Source organism: Ceratotherium simum, chromosome 7 (assembly GCF_057802395.1).
Source record: "Ceratotherium simum simum isolate JZ-2026a chromosome 7, ASM5780239v1, whole genome shotgun sequence".
Taxonomy (NCBI): domain Eukaryota; kingdom Metazoa; phylum Chordata; class Mammalia; order Perissodactyla; family Rhinocerotidae; genus Ceratotherium; species Ceratotherium simum.
In genome coordinates this window covers 69,085,038-69,106,842 of record NC_141906.1, presented here as the reverse complement: position 1 = coordinate 69,106,842, position 21,805 = coordinate 69,085,038, and the positions used below count along the sequence as shown (strand labels likewise).

At 54.5% G+C, this 21,805-nt stretch overlaps 1 protein-coding gene across 1 annotated transcript in view; it reads right to left on the bottom strand.

Annotated features, from left to right (window-relative positions):
- PHLDB1 (pleckstrin homology like domain family B member 1) overlaps nt 1-14,976 on the bottom strand; it is a 45,577-nt gene extending 30,601 nt beyond the window's left edge. The window contains 5 exon segments of the mRNA XM_087433793.1: nt 1,562-1,687; nt 9,482-9,652; nt 10,808-10,931; nt 11,599-11,679; nt 14,618-14,976. Coding sequence (XP_087289919.1) covers nt 1,562-1,687; nt 9,482-9,652; nt 10,808-10,931; nt 11,599-11,679; nt 14,618-14,662 — 547 coding nt within the window. The 5' untranslated portion in view covers nt 14,663-14,976.
- Between the last annotated feature and the right edge of the window lie 6,829 nt (nt 14,977-21,805).

Below are 21,805 nucleotides of genomic sequence, written 5' to 3'. Positions count from 1 at the left end.
CCAGGTCTGCCACTGACCTGCTGTGCAACCTTACCCAAGTCACTTGGGCTCGGTTTCCCTTTCTGTAAAGGAAGAGGATGGGCAAAGCTCTTCTGGCTCTAACACTCTACGATTTAGGACAGAGTTGGCAACAATGCCAGGCATTTCTGGGCCTAGTTGTTACTGACTCACCCCAACACTAGGTTCCTCCTTGCCTTGGCTTCCCTAACCTCCTATACCTCTCCTTCAGGAAGGGCAGGTGGACATTCTGCAAAGTGGATGGGGGCATGCTGTGGAGCTGGCCAGAAGTTCCGGGGGGGCAGTCCCAGTCTAATAGGACATTAGGCAGCAGCCCCAACACAGCAGCCGAGACCCAGGAAAAAACACACACAAAGCCTCCAGGGCTGAGTGAGGGGTGTGTACTGCATCACTTTGTCCAATCAGAGGGAAGGGAGGGGCCTGGCACTGATGGCTAGTTCCTGGAAGCCAGGCTGGCCAGCAACTAGGTGCAGCTCAGCGCCCATTAAGCCACACCAGCAAAACCCTGCCTTTGCCCTGCCCCAGTCCTCATCAACCAACCAGGAATCCCTGGAACCACTGCCCCAAACAGCTGAGGGAGTGGCATGCAAAGCTAGGGTGGGGGCAAGGTAAAGCTAACCAAGAAGTAGACTGGGAACCCAGGCTTCTGGGCACCCAAGAAGCTAGAAAAGACTGGGGAGTGGAGGAGGAGAAGGGAAAGCTTTTGCAAGACTGAGTTTAGTTCCAAAATTATACAGATTGTGTGGGACCACAATCAGAGGGGTTGCCATGGATGCTGGTGATCCCAGTGACCACCCATCTTTCCTCAGCTCCCCAGAGTATCCACTTAAGCCACTGATGCCACCCTGCTAGGTATACCTGACATACATGTCCACCTGCCCCAGTACCGTGTTGACACCTGTCATGCCACAGCCCATGTAAATGCTTGTGCAAAGTCTGGGGTGGTAGGCCCACTGGCAGCCTCCTGGTCTGCATCCTGCCTTCTAGGGAGCTGGGCTAAGGAGGGCTGTGCTGGTTCCCTGGGACAATCACCAATTCTCCTCTGGGGATCAATAATTCACACACAAACTGCAGCTGCTCCACTGAGTCATCGGCTGGCATGGCATGGCCTGGGGGCAGGGCAAGGCCCAAGGACACGATCACCAGCAGGTGGGACACACCAGAGCTTACAGGAGTTCAACCTAATGCTTCCTTCTGCCCCCTCAGGTCACTCTCAAGGGTAAGGTTCCCTCATGGTGACACAAGAGAGTCAGGGTTACAGACACTGAGGTGGCATCTTCCAGGGCAGTGGGACACAGGCTGGCAGAGCCCTCCAGCCCTCAAGCACATGATTCCCCAATTCCAGCCAGGCAGCACTTCTTGGATCTCTCCCAGTGGCCAGACTGCCTGGCACTCTCCACCAGCAGCCCATGGCAGGTGGCAGCAAGCCCACATCACGGGTATTATCCTGCCCTGACACCACAAGCATGACTGGAGTGGGCAAGAAGGAGGACTGTCCAGGAGGTACCACCAACCCAATCCCCTGCCCCAACTGGGTACCTACCTGGGCCAGGACTGTAGGGCGGCCCAGGGGCCCGGCCCCCTGCTGGAATCATGCTCTTCATCCACTTGGCTTCAGCCGGGTGGTTAAAGCGGAGGAAGGTGGACTGACCCAGGCACAACATGCAGCCTGTGGAGAAAGCAAACACTTGGAAGGGCAGGCAGGGCTGAAGCAACCCTGACCTTGCAGCAATAGCAGACTCACCCCAGGCTCCAAAGAGCCATCCCCCCTGCACTCACAGTGGTCACACAGTCCACACCTGACCGTACTTGTGCTTGAGATGGGAACCAGCAGAGCTCCACAGCACAGGGCAGAGTGCAAAGCACACTGGTTTGTGAGTCCCAAGATGCGAGTCCTAATCCTAACTCTTCTTCTTACTAGCTGTGAGATCTTTGGGTGAAGTCACTTCACCTCCCTGAGTCTAGTTCTCTCATTAGAAAAATGAAGACAATACCACTGACCTTGCAGAGTTAATGCAACAGTGTATGTGCAAGTGCTCTGAAAACGGAGAAGATTCTTCAGAGAACATGGATACCCATGTCCCCCCAACTCAACCTGGACCCATGATGCACCTATCTGCCCCGTGAGTGGAAGGGTCAGCACCCTTTGAGAGGCAGCAACTTCCAGGATCACAAAAAAGCTCTGAGATGGGGGACAGGGAAAAACCATGGATCAGTCAGATGCCCCCGCGGGCACCAAAATTTGCTTCCTGGCTCCAACTCCTTTTGTCGTCGTGCGGTCTTAGGAGAATTGCCACCCTCTCTGACAGTAGGGAGTGGCGACCACCCTCTTTCTCTCTGATAAAGCACCCTCTGGCCTGACATCTTCCTGCTCCTTGGTCTCCCCTGGAATGTAGCCAAGCCTAGGCCAAAAGGCCCAGCCTCAGCCAAGCACATTCCCAGGCAGTAGACACAAGCCCAGTCCTGCCCAGGAAGTGTGAGTGCATGGAGGGGGGAGGGTATGTGGGAGCCAGAAAATGTAGCCAGTGGCACTAGGAGTGTGCACAGCGGCAGTTGTGCCTACAGGCGCTTAAGCCTGGCTGGCAGAACTCCTCCTCCTGGCCACACAAGGTGCTCAAGGGCTCCTGCAAAAGATGCTATGTTGGGAGAAGCCAGAGCCGTGGTGCTCTCTACCACCCACCCTTCCAATTTGTCCACACCCCGGCCCCTGGCCCCAGGCTCCTGTCTACCCAATCTGGTGCCACTTGGTGCCCCAAGCTTCATGCCAGTCTCAGCTAAGACTGGCAAAGAAGCCCACATTCCTGGACGCTGAGACAGTTCAGCTCCGGCAGGCCATGAAGGCATGGGGCATCCCAGGCCACGTGGGTACCTTGGCAGGCCCCCCACTGAGCTCAGGAGCCTGTTGCTGGAACCCAGGGCATTGCCGTGGGGGGCGGGGCTAGCAGGCTGAGAAGCCTTTGGCAGATAACCATAGTGGACAAAGCTACCCACTTCTTTGGCACATCCACAGGCCCTCCCCGGCAGGCGGGCACCAACAATTCTAGAGGTTGATGGGTGGTTAGGAGAAGGGGGAGCCTTCCCTGCCAAGCCACCAATCAGAGGAGCTGATCCCAGAGTAATCATAACCAGAATAAATAATAGCCAACCACACTGTCCACCTAATTACAACCACAGCTGTTTCAGAAAGAGCCCTGCCAGGCCCCTCCCTCTCCTTTCAGCCATTTAACAAGCTAATTAATGATGAGTTCACAGGGTCTAGACAGACCCACTCAACCCTAGATTGATGGGGGGTGGTTGCTGAGGGGGAATCAGGAGCCTGATCACACAGTCCAGGCTGGGAAGGAGGTGGGGAGTCTGGGTGGATTCCAGCCCATCAATGCCAGGCCCACCCAAGGAGGCTGTGGACACGTAGGGACCCTCAGCCTTGGCTTCTACAGCTGTGAGTTCCCCACCCCCTCCTCTGCCCCTCACACTCCTCCACACAGGGGGTGTGGCTATGCTGCCTCTGGGCTATAAATAGGTGATGCCAGGCAGCAGAACTGGATCTGTATTAATAGAGCAGGCAGGAGGGCAGCAGGACTGAAAGCAGCCCAGCTCCTGCCCAAATTAACTTTCTATTTGCACTCAGGGGCCCCAGGCATTGCCCCAACTCTGGTCCCATGCCCCCAGGGGCCTGACCAGCCTATTTCTGGGAAGAAACCTCCTCTCTGACCACTCCTGCCCCATACCTCCAAAGATTAGCCCACTCAGGAAAGCCAAGAACCCCTTCTCACCCAGGCAAAGTTGTGGTCCATGCCCTCCAACCCCAAAGGGGCTCAGGGCCCCGCTGTGTGCAGGTGGGTGGAGGAGCTGCACAACTGGAGGGAAAAAACAGGGCAAAGGAGAGGGTGGATCCCTTCTCTGAGAGATGCAGAGGGGAAACACCACACAGAAACACACTTTCATACAGGCTCATACACATACACACTCCTAGAAACACACAGACTCACACAGACATGGGCATACATGCTCACACACTCACAGAGCAACAGTCACTGCCCTGCTGGCCACACAAATAGAATGGACTGGCCAAAGGGAAGCTGGGGGGACGGGAAGATGGGAGGAAGGGCCGTGGCCCTTTCCACCAGAGACCCCTCTCAGCCATAACACAGGCTCCCCTCATTGTAACCAAGACCCCTCAACGCCATCCGGAGGCAGGTCCCACGGAGCGGACTGCCTAGCGCTGGGGAAGATGAAGTCTGCCTCGCGAGCAGTGGCTCCAAGCCCAAACCTCTCCCCCAGAAATGTTCAGGGCTCACACACAATCGAGTCTCACTGCCTCAAGCTCCCAAAAAGGGGCCGAAGACCCCATCCCCCTCCTCTCACCCCACCCCCAGACGCCCCTCCCAACCCGGGCTTCTCCACGCCCCGCTGCCTGGGGGCTGCGGCCGGCCGGCGCTGAGGACTCACCGCCAAACCCGGACCTCCGGAGCCCTCGCCCCCGCTAGCTCGGGCCTTCCAGGTCCCCGGCCCGCCCCGGGCCTTTGAGGGGGCGGGCCGACCTCCCGCGCCGCCGGCTCCAGGCTCTGAGCAGTTAGCAGCGAGGCTGCGAGCAGCCACCAATGCCCGGGGAGGGGCGGGCCGGCCACCAGCAGCGGGGGAAGGGAGCCAGGGAGGGAGGGACAAAGGAGAGGAGGAGGGGAAGAGGAAGTGATGGAGAAGAGAGGGGAGCTGGATGGAGAGGGCGGGGCGGGAGGATGTAGAGAGGGAGACGACTCGGCTCGGGATTCCAGCGCCTAGGGCAGGAGTAGAAGTGGGGCAGGGAGGAAAGGTTCAAGGGAGGTGACAGAAGGAAAGGGGAAAGGTAAATACCGAGGCCAGAGGGTGAAGAGCCAGGAGGCAGGAGTGAGGAGAAACAGGGTCTTACTGGGAGCCCTCTGTGGTAGGAAGTCACCAGAGGCCTGGGATGGGGCCAGCCTAGTCCCTGACTGGCTGGTCACCTTGAACCAGTCCCATCCTCTGGCCTTGGATTCCTTATCTACAGAATGAGGAGGTTGGCTTCAATGACAACAGAGGTTAAGCTCTGACATTCCATGGCTCCATATACTAGAATGAAGAGTGGAACTCCCAGGGATCCAGCTAAGTAACTAGGTCCCGCTCTGACCCTCAGTCTGCCACCGTGACAAGGTCACTCTCGGACTGGGAGTTCAAGCCAAGGCAGTGCTCTGTGCAACTGAGCCCAGCTCCTGTCTCCATCCTAAACACCTCCTCTTCTGCTCCCCGCCCCAGCCCCCCCTCCAGTCCCCCCCCCACACACACACACACACTCCCATCAGCTCACCTCACCCCATGACCCAGGCTGGACCAAGGCACTGCCCTTCCGAGCCATCCCACTTCCCTGGGGTCTCCGGAAATCAACCCTACTTCCTCCCAACCACAACCACCAGTTGTGCTAGCCCCAGCAAAGAGCTCTCCCACCCCAGTGAGGTACGCTTTCCATCGGGGAAACACAATGCCACCTGCCTCTGGGGCCTCCAGGGTCATGCTGAGGCTCTGGGCCAGATAAATACCTACTACCCAGCCTAGGCCCCAGAGAATTCCTCTAATTCCAGGGACTTGGCCTCTGGACACCAGAACCTTAAGGGACACCCTGTGTTCTCACAGACACATTCAGTATTCTCAGAGCTCACACAACCCCACAGACTTTCTCTCAGATACACACCAACATTTGCTCAGTCACACAGACACCGCTTCAGCTGTGAACACTCTGAGTCACACAAACCCCCCAGTTAAACGCCCTGTCTCTCACACACATTTATTCTCACACAATCTCACAGGCACCAACCCCCCTCTTAGTTACACACTCACTCAGACACAGATATCCTTTCACTCAGTCCCTGGAAAGACTCTGAAATTAAAAGTCAACCTCCTTAGAGAAATAATCAAACAATATTTGCATCCTTGCTGAACACCTACCCACACTGCGATACTACTCACACATGATCACACACTCACACGTGCACATGCATCTTACTCCCCTTCTGAAGGAAAAAGGAAGAACCATATAGGGTCAAATGCAAAATAGCAAGAGTCTTTAAAAAAAAATATTTCCTCAGGAAGAGTGATTCATCGGTCTGGAAACTGTGACATCCAGCTGGACAAACCCAGACAGACACAGAAGATGCCCACCAGTGAGAAATAGGGCAGGAGGCAGGCACAAGAAGTGAGGAGCTAGGAGCCTTTGCTTTTTAACTCTCTGTTCTTTGAGCTTTATTAGTCAAGCTCTTTATCAGTCTTATAACGGAGGACAGTTGGAGGCTTCACTCCCATTTTACAGAAGGAATAACTGATAATTGGGTGGGGCAGGAAGAGGCTCAGTGTCCTGGATCCCAGAGAGAGGCACTTGGATAACCCAGGAATCCTGGCTCCCCATCCACATTCCAGGGAGCCTTCCCTGCCGGCCCTCTCACAAGCCTCTACCCACCAATGAGGGTCCTAGGGAGTGAAAGCAACGTGGAGACGAGGGCTGGCAGCAAATGCTGGGAGTGTATGAGGACCTACTGTCTAGACAGCCTGGGCCCTGAGCTGTGTGGCATTCTGTGTCCTCCCCTACTGAGACCCCTCCCAGATCTTTCATGTGGTCTGGCACTGTGGTCCCAGGGCGGGGCAGCCTAGACCCAAATTGAGATTCCTCCTCCTTTCCTTGGTCCTATTCCCAGCTCCACTTCTTGCTCTGTAGAGAAGAAGGCAGCATGGGATGTGCTTAGATACCCGGGTATGGGAGTGGAATCAGGCTCTTCCTGGCTCTATCACTTCAGGCTTCCATGTCCATAGCTCTAGCTAAAGGTTAGCATCTGCTTTCTGCCTGCCTCCCCCCATGCCTGGCCCAGGCATATTCCTGCTGGAAGAGCCTGTCACTGACATCTCTGCTCCTCATGACGCATGCCTCTCCAAGTTGCCTATGGCTGGGCACAGTGCCCAGAATGATGCATCTAAGGCCTGGCCCAGCCAGAGCGGGCTCCTTGTTATTTCTAGAGTAGCCCTCTGTTTTTCAAAGAGGAGTCCCCTCTACAGGCTGGATCAGGGGAACAAGAGAGGGAAAATGATCCTCTTGCACATATGGCCACAGATAGGCACATGGCCAATGAGTTCTCCTATATACATAGGAGTACACACACGGACACTTTGGTACCAGCAGTCCTGAGTTCACCCCTGCCCCTCACTTGAACATTCTGATCCATAAACACAAGGAAAGACACAAACACAGAGATACACAAGCCCAGAGTCACAAACACATCCGGAGATACATAAACACACTTCAGTTACACAGACACAGAGAGATAGCACATGCACCCCCCGGGCCACCCAGTTTCCAGGGAAACGCACTCCCAAGAATGTCCGGAGTGGGGCCAGGCAGGGCTGGGCTTGGTTCATTGCTCCAAAGATGAGACAAGGAAACCCTCAGCTCCTGGAGCCCAGGGGAGGGGGAGTGCTGGGGAGAAGAACACCCGTTCCTTTGTGCCTCTGCCTACCACTCCCCAGGCTGCCAAGCTTCTGAGACAGGCGAGCCTAGACAAGAAGGCTATGGGGTTGAAAGGGATAAAAAAGGAAGGGGTTTAGGGTCAGAAGAGAGTGGGAGGGTACATACTTGGCAGGGTGGGCTTTTGGCTAGGGAAGAGTTGGGTCACTGGGGCTACAGGAAATGCCTAAGAATTCCAGCTTGGCCCAGGCTCTCCCTCTTCTCAGGGAACTAAATGATGCACTGGGAAGACTGGGCATGAGAGGCCTACAGAACATCAGTTCTTATTCCCTGCTCAAAACACACAGGGAAAAAATTTTTTTAGGTGTGACTTCACCTGTATCAACAAAAGGCTGGTGGTTGGGGCATGAGCTCACAGGATATAAACTTGCCTTGTTCCTTTCCCACTCCTATGTCCCTTAGTCTGCATGTTGCGCATGAATGTGAGGGAATTGGGGCCAGAGGAGTAAAGACTGGGATCTTTCTCCAGCCCTCTTTGAACTCTGCCCCTACCCCTGCTTGATGCTCTATTGTCTCACTTCCAGGCACCCAAATCTTGGGGAAGATGCTCTCTTTGAGATTGAAGAGGACTGTCAGGAACCACATGGCATCACAGCCAAAGCCCCAATTTATGGGGGTTCCTTCTCTCATCAGGAGTCAGAGACCTTAAACCCCTAGAGGAGGCCAGGGCCCGCCTGCTGCTGCTGGCAGACCTGCCTCCCTAAAGTCAGTTGTCCCTCCCACACTCCCAAGGGTGGGAAGAAAGGAGTAAGGCAAGGTTGGGTCTCCTGGGTCAGCTGTGAAGGGAGCAGCATTTAAAGAGACTCCAAGGGAACAGAAGGAGAGAGAGAAACAGTTGTGTGAGTGGGATTTCCACAGCAAAGGAGCTTTCACGGGGCCAGCCCCATGGCGTAGCAGTTAAGTGCGTGCGCCCCACTGCTGGCAGCCCGGGTTCAGATCCTGGGCATGCACCCATGCACTGCTTGTCAGGCCATGCTGTGGCGGTGTCCCATATGAAGTTGGAAGATAGGCAGAGATGTTAGCCCAGGGCCAGTCTTCCTCAGCAAAAAGAGGAGGTTTGGCATGGATGTTAGCTCAGGGCTGATCTTCCTCACCAAAAAAAAAAAAAAAAAAAAAAAAGGAGCTTCCAGCCAGTAAGAGGTAAGAGTTCCCAGAAAACAATACCAGGACATCAATCCTCCTACTCAGAGCCAGGCTTAGCCCAAAGCTCCCATCCTCATGTTAACTCCACCTCTACCCCCCACCCAATTGTGCTTTTCTCATTCCCCTAATATGACAATTCACTGTATAAATTGATACCCAGGGCAAACACACCTAATCTGTCAAAGTGCCACCTAGGCCAACCCTTTACCTGCCTGGTCACCATAGTAACCAGGGGCCTACTTTTTAGAGCTACCTTACACAACAGAACCACCTGTTGCTTTGGCAAACAGGGTGGAACCCTATTCATGACCCAAAAGCTACTGTCAACAATCAATAGGAGTGGGCATGTCCTCAGATTTTGCCCTTGCCTCATCCCCATCAGGAGATACTGTCCCCCTCTCCCCCACCTCTACAGCTTTCAGAACAATTCCCTCTGGGCATCATGGAACAATGCATTGTTCCCCTCACTGCTGCTCCAACTGCTCTCCCCTAACAACCACAAACGACCACTACACCACTCCCCATGCCCTTTGATAGCAGGAATCAAAACCTCTTCTCTCTCCATGGTGTGGGGAGGCAGAGCGGGGGTGACCAGAGAAGAAAAGCAGATTGAAGATAAGACTGGATGCTAGAGGGGTTTGGGATGTTGTTTAGGCTCATTCAGATGCACCTGAGTACCCTACCCTCAATATGGCCACTCAGGCAGTTACCATGCCAATCACCACAGCAGGCTTCCCCTGTACGTATCATGCACAAGTTTTTAAACAGAGGCCCCCTCTGTTTGGGGGTATCAAATCTTACCCTGAGTGAGCCGGGTGGGCTGCTGGACAGGGAGCCCATCAATAGTGCAGGCATTGCCACAAGGGTAGAGCGTGAGGGTGCCCCGCAGGTTCTCAATGTAGCAGTGCTCTGGAGCCAGGCCTGGACCCTGCAGTGAGATGTCCCTGGCCGCAGAGCCAATCACTGTCCTCCCTGAAGACAGAGGCAAACTGAGTCAAAGGGGTTGTCCAAGCTATGGAGGCAGGGACAGAGCAAGGAGGACCACAATGGAAATATAGTTCCACCTCCTACTCCAGGGAGAATCACTGTCCACCAGTGGCTACCCCTTTTGGTCCCCTGAGCCTGGTGGAGACATTAAGTGATAAAAGCTCTTCTCAGGCAGAGAAAACTCTGGCCCAGAGATGGGAAGGCCCAGAAGGCACAGTAGGATCCAAACTCCACAGACAGAGTAGAGAAGGGGGATTCTCTTCTGCAGATCTTCCCTTAGTTCCCCCAACTCCCCCTCCCTAAGTCCTTTTTCTCCATCATACTCCCCCTTCTTTTCTTCTCTCCCTCCCCTGCCACCTGCAGCCCTTGCCCTCCCTCACTCCCTCTCTCTTCAGTGCAGCGCTTCTGCATGAACAGCCCCTCCCCCTGGCAGAGCCCCTAGGCCTGGTATTTGGGGAATGTAGGGAATGTAGTATCACCCAGGCAACAAGGGCAGCCATGAGAAGAGAGGAAGGGCAGAAGCCGAAAGGTGAAGAGCACTGTACCAGGGCCTTATCTTGGGAGGACTGCCCCACTCTCATCTCTCCATTCTCCACTGGTATCTTCTCCCATACCAGGCATCACCCTGGAGTGGGACCCCCTTTCTTCTTGGCCACACTAATTGCTAAGAGCTATGTGCTCTCCTGTTTCAGTGCTCTCCTCCTTGTTTCTTAAAGGTTTTCTTTGTTTTATAATTTTATTTATTTTTTCCCCCAAAGCCCCAGTAGATAGTTGTATGTCATAGCTGCACATCCTTCTAGTTGCTGGTATGTGGTACGCGGCCTCAGCATGGCCGGAGAAGCAGTGCGTCGGTGCGCGCCCGGGATCCAGGCCGGGCCGCCAGCAGCAGAGCGCGCGCACTTAACCGCTAAGCCACGGGGCCGGCCGGCTCTCCTCCTTGTTTCTAAACTGAGCCAGAACAGTCTGGGGAGGCAGAGACAAGGGAAACAAGCTGGTGGGGTGGGATTGCATGGCCTCCCATTTGGGGGAGGTGAAACTTGCCAGCAGATAGCAGAAGGGCCCCAACACACGCCTGGACTCCAGGGCAGGAATATCTATAGGGACAGAGAAGTGGCAGGTGGGACACCCCTCCAGACTTACCTTCCTCCAACGGCAGAAGGGTGATAGCCGTGCTGAGTCGCCCACTGCCCAGGCTCACCAGATGGGGTTTGTCCGTTTGCACTTTCAACCCTTTGCCTGTCTCGATCAGGTCCAAGGGTCCTTTCTGCAGGTAGTGGGGGTAGGGGATGAGCATCATTAGGGACTCCAGGCCAGCACCTTTCCACCCTAGTCCCAGTCACACCAGCACTCTCTCCAGCACTTGCCGTCTCCAAAGGCTCTGAGGGTGTCGAAAGGCTTAGCACAAAATCTTGCACAGAGCATTATTCCACTAAATTGTAATTAGATCTGAATCTAGGCCACTAACTCGTCCCACCGGATTTATCTCAAGTCTTGGCTTAACTGTCCCTTTTGTCTACTAAGATAGAAACAAGGAGAAAGTAAGGGGAGCAGGGAGGCGCTGGGTAAGAGGAGGGGGTACTGTAGATGAGGGCCAATCAAGACTTGTCCCTGTAGACTTGTCCACAGCAATCCACTTGGCCATTGCTTGCCCCTGTTAAACTAAATTACAAGAAAGGGCAGGGGCATGGATCGAGGAGAGGGATACAGCCCAGGGTCAATCTGTAAACTGCTTCCTGACTTTCAAAGGGTATTTTCTGGGTGAACCAATTAACCTGATTCAAATAAAGACTTAGCTGTTAATAGGCTTGGGACCTGGGGAGGGGCAGAGAGGAACTGCTGCTCTCATCCTTGAGCTGGGACCACAGGTGGGTAGAGGAGCCAAACCCATCCTCACCAACAGCCCTCTTGCCCCATGCCCCGACCCCACTCACCTGCACCATTGCTTGGGTCTTGAATCCAGGGCCTACCTGGTTCCTATTGAGAATGTCCATGGTCCTGGGGCTCCAGAGCTCCTGGGGACACAGCAGAAAACAGGTGAGGTAGGGAGGCCAGGGCAGAAAAGATTGGATGGATACCACGCATGGATACCACATCACACCAGTCCTGACCCTTGCCACTATAAGCACAAAAAGCCCTAGAGGGTCCAACCTGTATTTCTGTACTGTCTTGCCTCTGACACCAAGGACCTATGTCTTGGCAGCTGAGGACGCTCAGATATCCGGAACCTTAAGCAAGGTGGGGAAAAGCTACCTTAGTGGGAGAAGCCAAATCCAAGGAACCCCCTCCAGGGACACTAATAGCCAGAGGCTCCCCAGGTGGGTGGCAGGACTGAGCAGAAGCTCCCTCCCCCAACATTTCCTTCTGCTCTTCTCCCTTTGTCTCTTTTCCCAGGGGTCTCAGTAGGATGTTTTCTTAAAGGAGACACACCAGGAACAACTCAACCATTCCTGTCATCTCTATATGTCTCAAATTCTGCATCCTCTCTTCCCCAGAAAGCAATCTCACCCCCACACAATCAGCAAAAAAAAAAAAACCTCAGTGGTGACTAGTACTGGGAATACAGGACTCTTAAGTTCTTAACCTGATTTGGTACTATAGGAAGCTTAGGTCTTTAGAATCAAGGTAAAACAGATTTCAAAGCCAGAACTTGAACTCTTCCCCACCCATTCCTTTCTCCTTGGCTCACATTTTTTGGTACCTGAGAAATCTGAAGAAGGATCTTTATCTACTAATGTGTGCCCACCTGCCCGTCCCTTGATCATCTCGCTAAGGAGAGAAACTTCTCGTTTGCTACTGAAATGTTACTGGAGAAAGCTGAAAGAGTGTGGCTGACGGTAGGGAGGGGACCCAGGAAGGCAGAGTTTTCCTCCACTTTCTCTTCCAGCCATCTACCAGGTGCCTGGAGAGGAAGTCGGGGCAGGAGCCAGCATTCCAAGGAGTGCCTGACCCTGGCAGTTGGGCCCAAGGGCCTCAGCCATAGAGTTACTAATTTTACCCTCCTAGCTTCCACCCTTCCGGACCTGGACTGCATCATCTCTGTCACCATTTCCACCCAAGCTGGTGGAAGAGAGGCCGGAACAGGGCCTAGGGCCCACCCCAAGTCTGCCTGGGAAGAGGGAAGGTAAAGGCCATTAAACTACACCAAGCCCCAAGCTGGCCCAGCACCTTCCCAGGAGATCTGATCATGAGGAAGAATTTCCAGGGATAGAGACTGCTGTACTGCTTTCTTCAACTCAGGGAAATCCCTTAGCATTCTCTGAGAAAGGAGAGGCAAGAGAGAGTGGGTTGGGAATGGGGAGTTTATATAAAAGAGGGAGTAAGAAAAACAAAACAAATAACGGTGAAGGAAAGTCATCATCGTTTAGTGGAAAGAGCTTTAGATTGCGATGCAAGAGCCTTAAATTCTAATCTCGACTTTATTAATTAGCTGTGAGATCTTGGACAAGTTATGTAACTTCTCTGAGTGTCAGGTCATTCTCTATAAAACTAGACTAGTGATAAAAAAAAAAAAGGATTGTCTGGATTAGAGCTTACCTGGGGCTAGGGGTAAAATGGCGAGTGACTATAAACGGGCACAAGATTTCTTTTTGGGTGACAGAAATGTTCTAAAACTAAATTGTGGTGATGGTTGCACAGCTCTGTGAATATACTAAAAATCATGGAATGTACACTTAAGTGAATGTCATGGTATATACATTATACCTCAATAAAACTGTTAGGTTTTTTTAGGGAAAAAAACTGATTATCTGGAGATTCAGGTATTTTATATATATATATATATATATACACACACACACACACTATATATACACTTCACTCTGTGAAGTGCAAAGCATTATAAACATGCCAGTTATTATTATGAGCCTTGTGACCTTTAACAAGCCACTTCACCTTTCTGGGCCTCAGTTTCTTCATCTGTCAAATTTTCACTATCACCCTGTGAGTCAGCTATGGGTGTGCTCCTTTATTTACACCAAAGAATTTCAAGTGTACATAAAGACTGTAAAGGAATAAGGTTGATGGGGAACAAGAGTGGTGAGAGGAGAGGAGAGAAGGGAATAAGGAGGTGAAAGGAGAGGGAGAGATGGAGAAGATAAGAAAAGATGTAGAGATTAGGAGGTGCGAGGCTGTGGCCTCAGCTCAGAAACCTAACCCAGGTGAAGTGGAAAGATACACCAGACCAACGCGTCCCAGCGCTCAGGCGGGGCTTTGACGAAGGGGCTGCGCCGCGGCCCGGAGAGCCGCCACCGGGGGGCGCCCTGTCATCGGACCCCACCCCCAGCCTAGATCGCCCCCCACAGGCCGACCCGCTTCCGTCCGACAGGGCTACCCACCACCCCGGGCTGTAATTACCCACCCAGCTCGCCCCGCCCGGCCTCCGAGGCCTTTCTGGGAAACCCCGCCCCGGCCCGCTGCCAAAAAAAGGCCCCTGCGGTGCGAGTCGGGCTCTGGAGGAGGAACGGGAGGGAAGCGCCGCGGTCAGCCTCGGCTCTGGGCGGCCCTCCCGCACCGCGGGCGCAGATGCCCAAGCGCCTTCCCGGGTGCAGGGAGGCAGAGGCCTGGGTGTCTGGAGTTGATGTGCAGGGAGGGCCCGGTGTGGGGCGAGGCCGGGGCTCTGGCAGGTGCCCCGCTCTGGCCCGGCCCCTCCGACCTCCTCGCCCAGCGGGAACGCTCGGGCACCCAGCGCACACGGGATCAGCAGTCCCACCCCGTCCGCAGCCCTCTCTGCCGAGTGGGACGCTCACAGTCGCCGATCGGGGGTCTCGGCACCCGAACGAGGGTGGAGGGAGGCCCGGGGAAGGATCGAACAGGTCTGGAACCATCAGGCGTTGGAGGAAGTCCAGGCCCCAGACGAAAGGTCCAAGGCCAGGCCCAGAGCGAAAGCCCGGCCGTCCGCGGCGCCCCCGCGCGGGTGCTCCCCGTACCCCGACCGACCGCTCGGACCCTCACCTGTGGCCCAGGGCGCCAGCCGAGGCCTCGCCCCGGGCGTCGCATGGCTGTGGCCACAGGCCTGCGGGGCCCAGCTGGGATCCTCTCCGCCCGCCGCCGCCTTCGCCTTCCCGGCGCACATCCGCCCTCGAGGAAGGGCGGGCGGCAGAGGAAGGCGTCGGGAAGGGAAGGAAACTGAGGCCGGGAGCCCGGTGGGCGGGTCGCCAGCGCAGGGTGGGGGCCGGGAGGGGGTGTGGAAAGGCCCGGGGCAGAGAGAACTGAGGATGAGGGAAATGAGGGGTCTGCGGAGGGACAGGGCGGGGAAGGAGAGACGAAGGGATGTGGAGGGAAAAATCAAGGAGGGAGACTGAGGGATGAGGAAAAATGAGAGCTGGAGAGAAGACTAGGGCAGAGAGCTGGGCAGGTGGGGAGGAAGGGAAGACGGTGTGGAAACAGTATCGAGAGTCCGGGGACGCAGGGTGGGGGAGACAGAGGGACAGAGAAACAGAGGGACTGGGGGACAAAGAAGGAGATGGGGAGACTGAGGACAGAGGGGTCCTCGAGTAAAGGGGTGACAGACAAGGGGAGCCGGAAAAGGCACTGAGGGCAGTGGAGGGGGAAACCGAGGGGCGGGGAGGAGTGAGAGGAAACGAGGGAGTTGAAGGAAAAGTAGGCGAGTAAGGGCAGGCCAGGAGACCAGAAGTGGGGGAGAGACCGCAGGCGGTCAGAGAAGAGAGGCGGGCAGGCGGGGGACAGAGGAGACAGCCGAGGAGAGGCGCGAGTGTCGTTTGGGGTTGGGATTTTTATTTGTGTGGGAGGTGGAGGGAGGGTGCTGGAAAGCGCACCCCTCCGAAGTCGCGGGCCGGAGTGGGGTTTCCGCTGGGGAGGCTCCTGCCTGCCCCCCCGGCCCGCCCCTCCGCACGGCCGCCAGGTGGGACAAGGCCGCAGTGTTGGGCCGCCCGCCGGGGCCGCCCCGCCCGCCGCCGAGCCGGACAAGCGGCCTTTCTTCGGCGGGGCAGGGAGAAGGAGCCGCTTGTTTGCGCGGCCGGGGAAGGGGCGGCCCCACAGACACCGCCCGCTCCCAGCGCGGCAGCTGCGGGAAGGGGGGCTGTGTGTAAGGAAGGTGCGTGTGGATGCGTGTGTGAGGGGGCTGAATGTGTTTGGGGGTGCGTGTGAGTGGAGAGCTGAGTGTGTAGCATTGCTGTGTGTGTGAGTAGGGGGCTGCGTGTGTGAGGGAGATGTGCGTATGAAGGGGGCTGGGTGTGTGAGGGTGAGTGGAGGAACGCGTGTATGGGGGGGCCGCGTGTGGGGAGTGCGTGTGTGAATGGAAGGCTACGTGTGTAGCGGCGGTGTGTGTGTGAATAGGGGCATTGCGTGTGTACATGGGGACTGCATGTGTGAGGGAGATGCGTGTATGAAGGGGCTGCGTGTGTAAAAGGGCTTCGTGTGTGAGGGCTGCGTATGTGAGGGTTGTGAGTGGGAGAACTGGGTGTGAGTGGAAGGCTGCGTGTGGGGGGTGCGAGACGTGAGGGGTGAGTGGGTGTGAGTGTGAGCGGCGAGGTGTGTGTGTGTGTGCATGGGGGGCTGCGTGTGTGAGGGAGTACGTGTGAGCGGGGACTGCGTGAGCGCGGAGGGGCTGCGTGTGTGAACGGCGGGTTCATGTGAGTGCTGCGTGTGGTGTGAGGTGTGTGTCGAGGTCTAGGTGTGTGTAAGGGTTCCACACGTGTGACGGCGGCGAGAACCCCAGGATGTCTGTGGGGGGTGTGGGTTGGGCAGCGTGCGTGGGTGACGAGGGGTGGGGCGCTGTGCGTGTCTGCTGCGTGGGATGCCTGACGTGGTGGGGAGGTCGTGTTTGTGTGCTACCGGTCCGATGAGTCAGCCTCCGGGACGGCTGAGCTAACGGGCCCAGAATGCAGCCCCGCCCCGGCGCCCTGGGTCTCCCGCCGGGCCGCTCGGTCTCCGGGCCAAGGCCCCGCTCGCGCCCGCCTCGGCGGAAGCGTCCGCCGGCGCCTCGGCAACCCCGCGCCCCGCGGCCCCTCCCAGCCCCCCGCCGCCCCCGCCCGCCCGCCCGCACTTCCCCATCCCGGAGGAGCCCGGATGACTTGGCTCAGCCGCCTCTCTGGGGAACTCCGCAAGAGATTCGAATCCCGACCGCGCGGGCGTGGCAAGAACTTGGGACTCACTCCCCCAGGGTGCCCCATCCGGCCTCCTGGACCCCAAAGACGTGAGGCCTCGCAGGAGAGCCCGGGAGGCCCCATATGTGCCACCTATTTCCTGAACACACCCAAGAGTCCCTCCCAGACACCAATGCCTCTGAGCCCGACTCCGCATCCCTTCCCTGTCCATCAAGGCGGCCCGGCCCGGGAGAGAAGCCGGGATGCCCGAGGGCACCTCCTCCCCTCCTGGTGCAGGGCTCTCAGTCCTGCAGTCACCAGGAGAGGGGGAAGTGCGGGCCGCAGGCGGACGAGACCCGGCGAGTGTCTGCCCAACTGGCCATCTGGGTGCCGGCTGAAGAGTCTTGATGGGGCAAGGATCAGCGTCCCTCCCGGGGGGAGAGCACGAGGGCCCCCTCTGGCGGTGGCGCGGGTAGCGGCTTGGGAGGGCAAAAGCAAGCAGCTCGCGGGAAAGCAGCGGAGCCGACTGCCTACAAAGACTCTTTAGCCCCCACGCACTCACCTGGAGCACCCCCGTCTCCCCCATGGGTTGCTTCCAGGTTCCCTAGACCAGAACTGATCTGAGAGCTCTCGCCAGGCCCCTGGGACTTTCCCGTACCCAGTCCCGTACCCGCAGCGAACGGGCCCCGTAAGTGTAGTGGGAGTTCTTACCTCAGGGGATGGGAGAGGGGGACACCGGTCCCTTCGCCTGGCTCGGCCGCAGCGGCCTCAGGCTCACTGTGGCTTGTCCCTGGGAGCCCGCTGAGTAGGAGGAGAGCGTGCGGGTCCCGCCCCCCTCCCCGCCAGTCCCCGCCCCCGTCCCCGGTCCCGTCCGCCTGGCCAGGCAGAGAAGACGCCCTTGTGGGGCTGGAGCCCAAGGTCCCCCCATCCACCCTTTCCCATAGCAGCACCTCCCCCCCGCCTGCACAGCACCCGCTTTGTTCCTCTCTGCAGCTGGGCTCTCCACTACCACCACCGCCGCACACACGCCCCTTCTCCTCCCTCCCCCTCCCCTTCGGACTCTTCTAGACCACCTTCCACCCTTAGGCTTTAAGGCTCTTCTGAGAGGGTGTTTTGACAGTTTCTCTCTCTCTCTTTTTAATTTTAGATGCTTGAATTCTCCATAGGCTCCCAGTGAACCTCATAGTCGCAGCCCTACAACATACTCTCAACATCTCCTCCAGAACATCTGCTGAGGGTTACCCAGGTCTGCCCCCTGACACCCCTTCTCTTCACCCTATTCCAAGCCCCATCATGAAGAGCTGTAAATGGGTTGATAACTCTGCACATTAGGCTTCACAGATTTTCCTAAGAAGAGGTATAAGAAGACATGTTAAAGCGCCATGCAAACTGTAAAGAGCAGGGAAGCTGAATGGAATTATCATCTTGCCCCCATGTAACTTCACCCCCACCACAGCCTGGTGGATTACAATTGGGAGGCAAGCTATAGATATACAGTTGAACCCACCATCCTATAGTAGTTTGGGTCTCTGTAGGAGTAGGGTGTTAATAAGGAAGAAAAGAGGGGACTAAAAATCTAAGAGGAGCCTAGAAACTGAGCCTGGTTGAAGTCATTCTTCATCTCAACCCCCACTGGAAAATCCAAGGCTGACAGTGGATCCTTACCTTGCAAAGCCAGCTCTTGCCCCAGGAGACTGCCTGGGGAGGCCCTAGGGAGCTGAACTCACCTAGACTGGACCTCTTTAACTTTCACTAGAAAGACCCCTGGGACTCTTCCTCACTGAAAGAAGGAACAGAAAGCCCCCAAGGCTGGCGTAAATTCCAGCTGGGGAGGATAGCAGAAAATAATTTGTCCTCTTTGGGATGGAGAAATCCTGTTCTGATTCAGTGGCTTTCGTTTGTGCCTCACTCCATAACCCAGGAACAGCAGGAGGCTGAACTGCAGGAATCTTTGGTCACTCATTGACAGGCCAGCATTAGCAGGGGGCCCCCCACGGCTGGAGGCTAGAGCTGACCAGAGCCAGGCAATGGACAAGAAGGGGGAGGGATAGGACGCTCTTTGCAGCTACCTACTGCAGCTAACAGAGGCCAAACAGTCAGGCTCCAGCATGTGCTGTGGGTACAAGGAAGCCCCAGGATTTAGGGGGAAAGCCTCTTATTTTTCCTCTCTTCATTCGGTTTGAGGCTCACAAAATTATTTTGACTCTGGCCACCTTTCATGAGGCAGATCACAACAGTAATTTTCAAGCTAGTCTGGTAAAAGAAAAAGAAACAAAACCAAAACTGTTGTATTCTATGTGCCAAGATCCAGCATTTGAGGGAAGGGGCTCAGACGGGGGTACCTCAGAGACTTTTCACATAACTCTGTTTCACAACTTTCAGCTCTGCTTTACCGTCTTGGTCAGGAGGAATTTCAGAGCATAATCAAGCCCGGCACGGAGGCAGCTGATGCTGAGGCAAGGGGTCAAAACAGCACCCAACTTCTGTCTTCCCAGCCCAGGGACCGCCTGACCCCATGATAAAGGCTCTGTGCAATGTGTCCTCGCCCCTGCTGTGTCGAGGCCCTATGTTCCCACACTTAGCGCACTCAGGGGATTACAGACCTACCACCCCCACCCTCCACCCCCACCCTGCTCCACATCTGGAGCCCATCAAAAAACTCAGTGCTCTCTCACAGTTACGCAAGAGGTCGAGCAGCTGGGAGCTCCAAAAAGGGGGAGGAAGAGAGGAGAAGAAAGCAGAAAACAGCTTTCCAAGCATGGTTCAGACTTTCCGAAGTGGAAGCAGGGGGAGAGGGCAAAGGCTGGGTGTGGAAGGAAGAGTGGATTTTTTAAAGCCCTCTGCACTTGGCTATGAATGTCAGGAGTAGATTTCCACATCCCTCCTGCCTTTGCTTAGGCACAGTTACCACCTCTGTCCCTCCTCTCAAACTGTACTCCCTCTAGCTCCAGAAAGAGGTGATTATCGCTCATTACAGCAAGCAATCCCTGTAGATACACACCCTATCCCAGAAAAATATCCTTTCTGGCCTCTGGATCCTAGACTCAGGCATCATTAGTGTAGGTGGGGTGGCAGCAATGACGCCAAGTAATTCCTCACTGCATCCAACTTGGGAAAAAGTTCAAACCTTGTTTCAGCAGCTGCAAAGGAGCAGAAGCTCTCCTCTCTAAGTATGCTTTAGAAATTACACAATCCACACTGCCACCCGAAGCTAAGATACATCCAAGCTGAGTGGGAAGTTTGGGAAGGACAGAAGACTGGTCTTGCTACCTCCGTGGCCCCTGACCTTCCTATGAGCTGGGAAGAACAAGCATTCATTTAGGCGAGAGTATGAGAAACAAGACCTATTTACATTTCTCTCATTGCCTTGAATTTGGAATGCTTCTTGTTCAAATAGCCTGTTCGGTAATCACACAGAGTACACCTATAGAAGCTTTCCAGAATTGAACTAAGCCCTAAATAACCACTTAGCCCCTGTCCTATGAACAGCAAGGCAAAAAACTTCCTTTTTGGTGAGGGGTGCAGGGTGGGGGGAGTGGGAAATGATCCAAGCTTCTAAAAACTCCCTGGTTGCTTGATCTCTTGTGTTTGAGGGGCAACAGCTTGGTTTGGAAAGGTAGTCTAATTTTCCTAAAGCCTTCTCTCCACATCAGTCACTAACCTCCCAGGGTAAGATATGAGACTGACACTTGTAGAGATGCTGTCTGGCCTTGGGTAAGAGCAAGGCACAGCAACCAACCTACTTGAGGATCTTCTAGGAGTTTCAAAGCAGCTCTACAGCTGCAAATATATTTACCAAGAGGGGTAAGAGGGAACAGAAGGAGAGAATGGTTGCAATAAGAGATGTGTTACAGGGGAGTTAATTCTGAGTTTTTGCTTTGAGAGATTCCTCTAAAGCATATACAACAGAAGCCCTATTCCTCACCCTCACTGAGACCCATGTTGAGTATCACTAGTTGCAGTTAGCACTTGTTTACCTTAGAAGAAAAGGCTTTGTAAGTAGGTAGAGCCATTGCTTCTAGTTAGACTTTAATCTTCTTGAGGATGGGGCCTTTTCCTATTTTTCTCCTATCTTCCTCCAATGAGCTCTGCCAGATGTAAATTTTTAAGAAAGGCTATTCTATATCAACCCTGGAAATCTCTCAGATCCTACCCAGTGTGAACAACTTTAAATTAATTGGAGGGCAAAGTTTCCCATCAGAGATGCATGGGTTGATAGATTTGGGGTTTGAAACTACTGTGAGTAAATGAATGACAGATTTTTAAAAGGAACTCCTGACCACAAAGGAGGTGTGTTCCCTACCCCCTATGTGGAATTCATTAATCCAGAGCAGGAACCACAGCCTCCTACATTAAACCGAATGCTCAGTCAGATCTAATTATTTTGTTAGTCTCTCTCACAAGAGGCCAACAAAAAGTCCACTTGATGCCATGGAGGGATTAGCTGCTAGTCAGGGGCTGTGGCATGGTTTTGGTGTGCTTCATTTCATTGGGTTAAGGTTACAGTTTCAGAGAGCCAAGTCACACTTCAGCAACATTAGACCAAATACTCTCTATTTCTCTTAAGGAAAAAAATATCAAAATCTTGGGTTTCACCATTAAAATAAAAACTTTTTCATTCCACTTAGTAGTCATTAAAGAGAATAATTTGCCTTCCAAACAATTTGTTGACATTCAATAGTTTTTCAAGTTAAATAAAAAGAAAGTAAGGAATTTCCGGGGGAATTATAAACAGCTCCCAAGGCATTCATCACTCATCTCTGCATCACTTACTTCTTATCACTGTTTGTCTAATGGGGAAGAGAATGCTCCAAGATATCACCCACCATTGTTATTCTTTAAAGATTAAGCCTCATTTTTCTGACTCTACAACTGCCCCTGACAAAATTAAGACCAAAAGTCCATAAATAGCTTCAAATTCAAAAGCTGCATGTGTGTGTGTATGCTCAAATGCAGAAAAATACACAAGGAGGCACAATACCTGTAACATGGGGAAAAGGCAATGAATACTCTCAGATGGAGATGATTTTCTCTTAAAAAAAACATATCATTAATTTTTAATCTTAGATCCCATTACATCATCCTGAATCAGCAA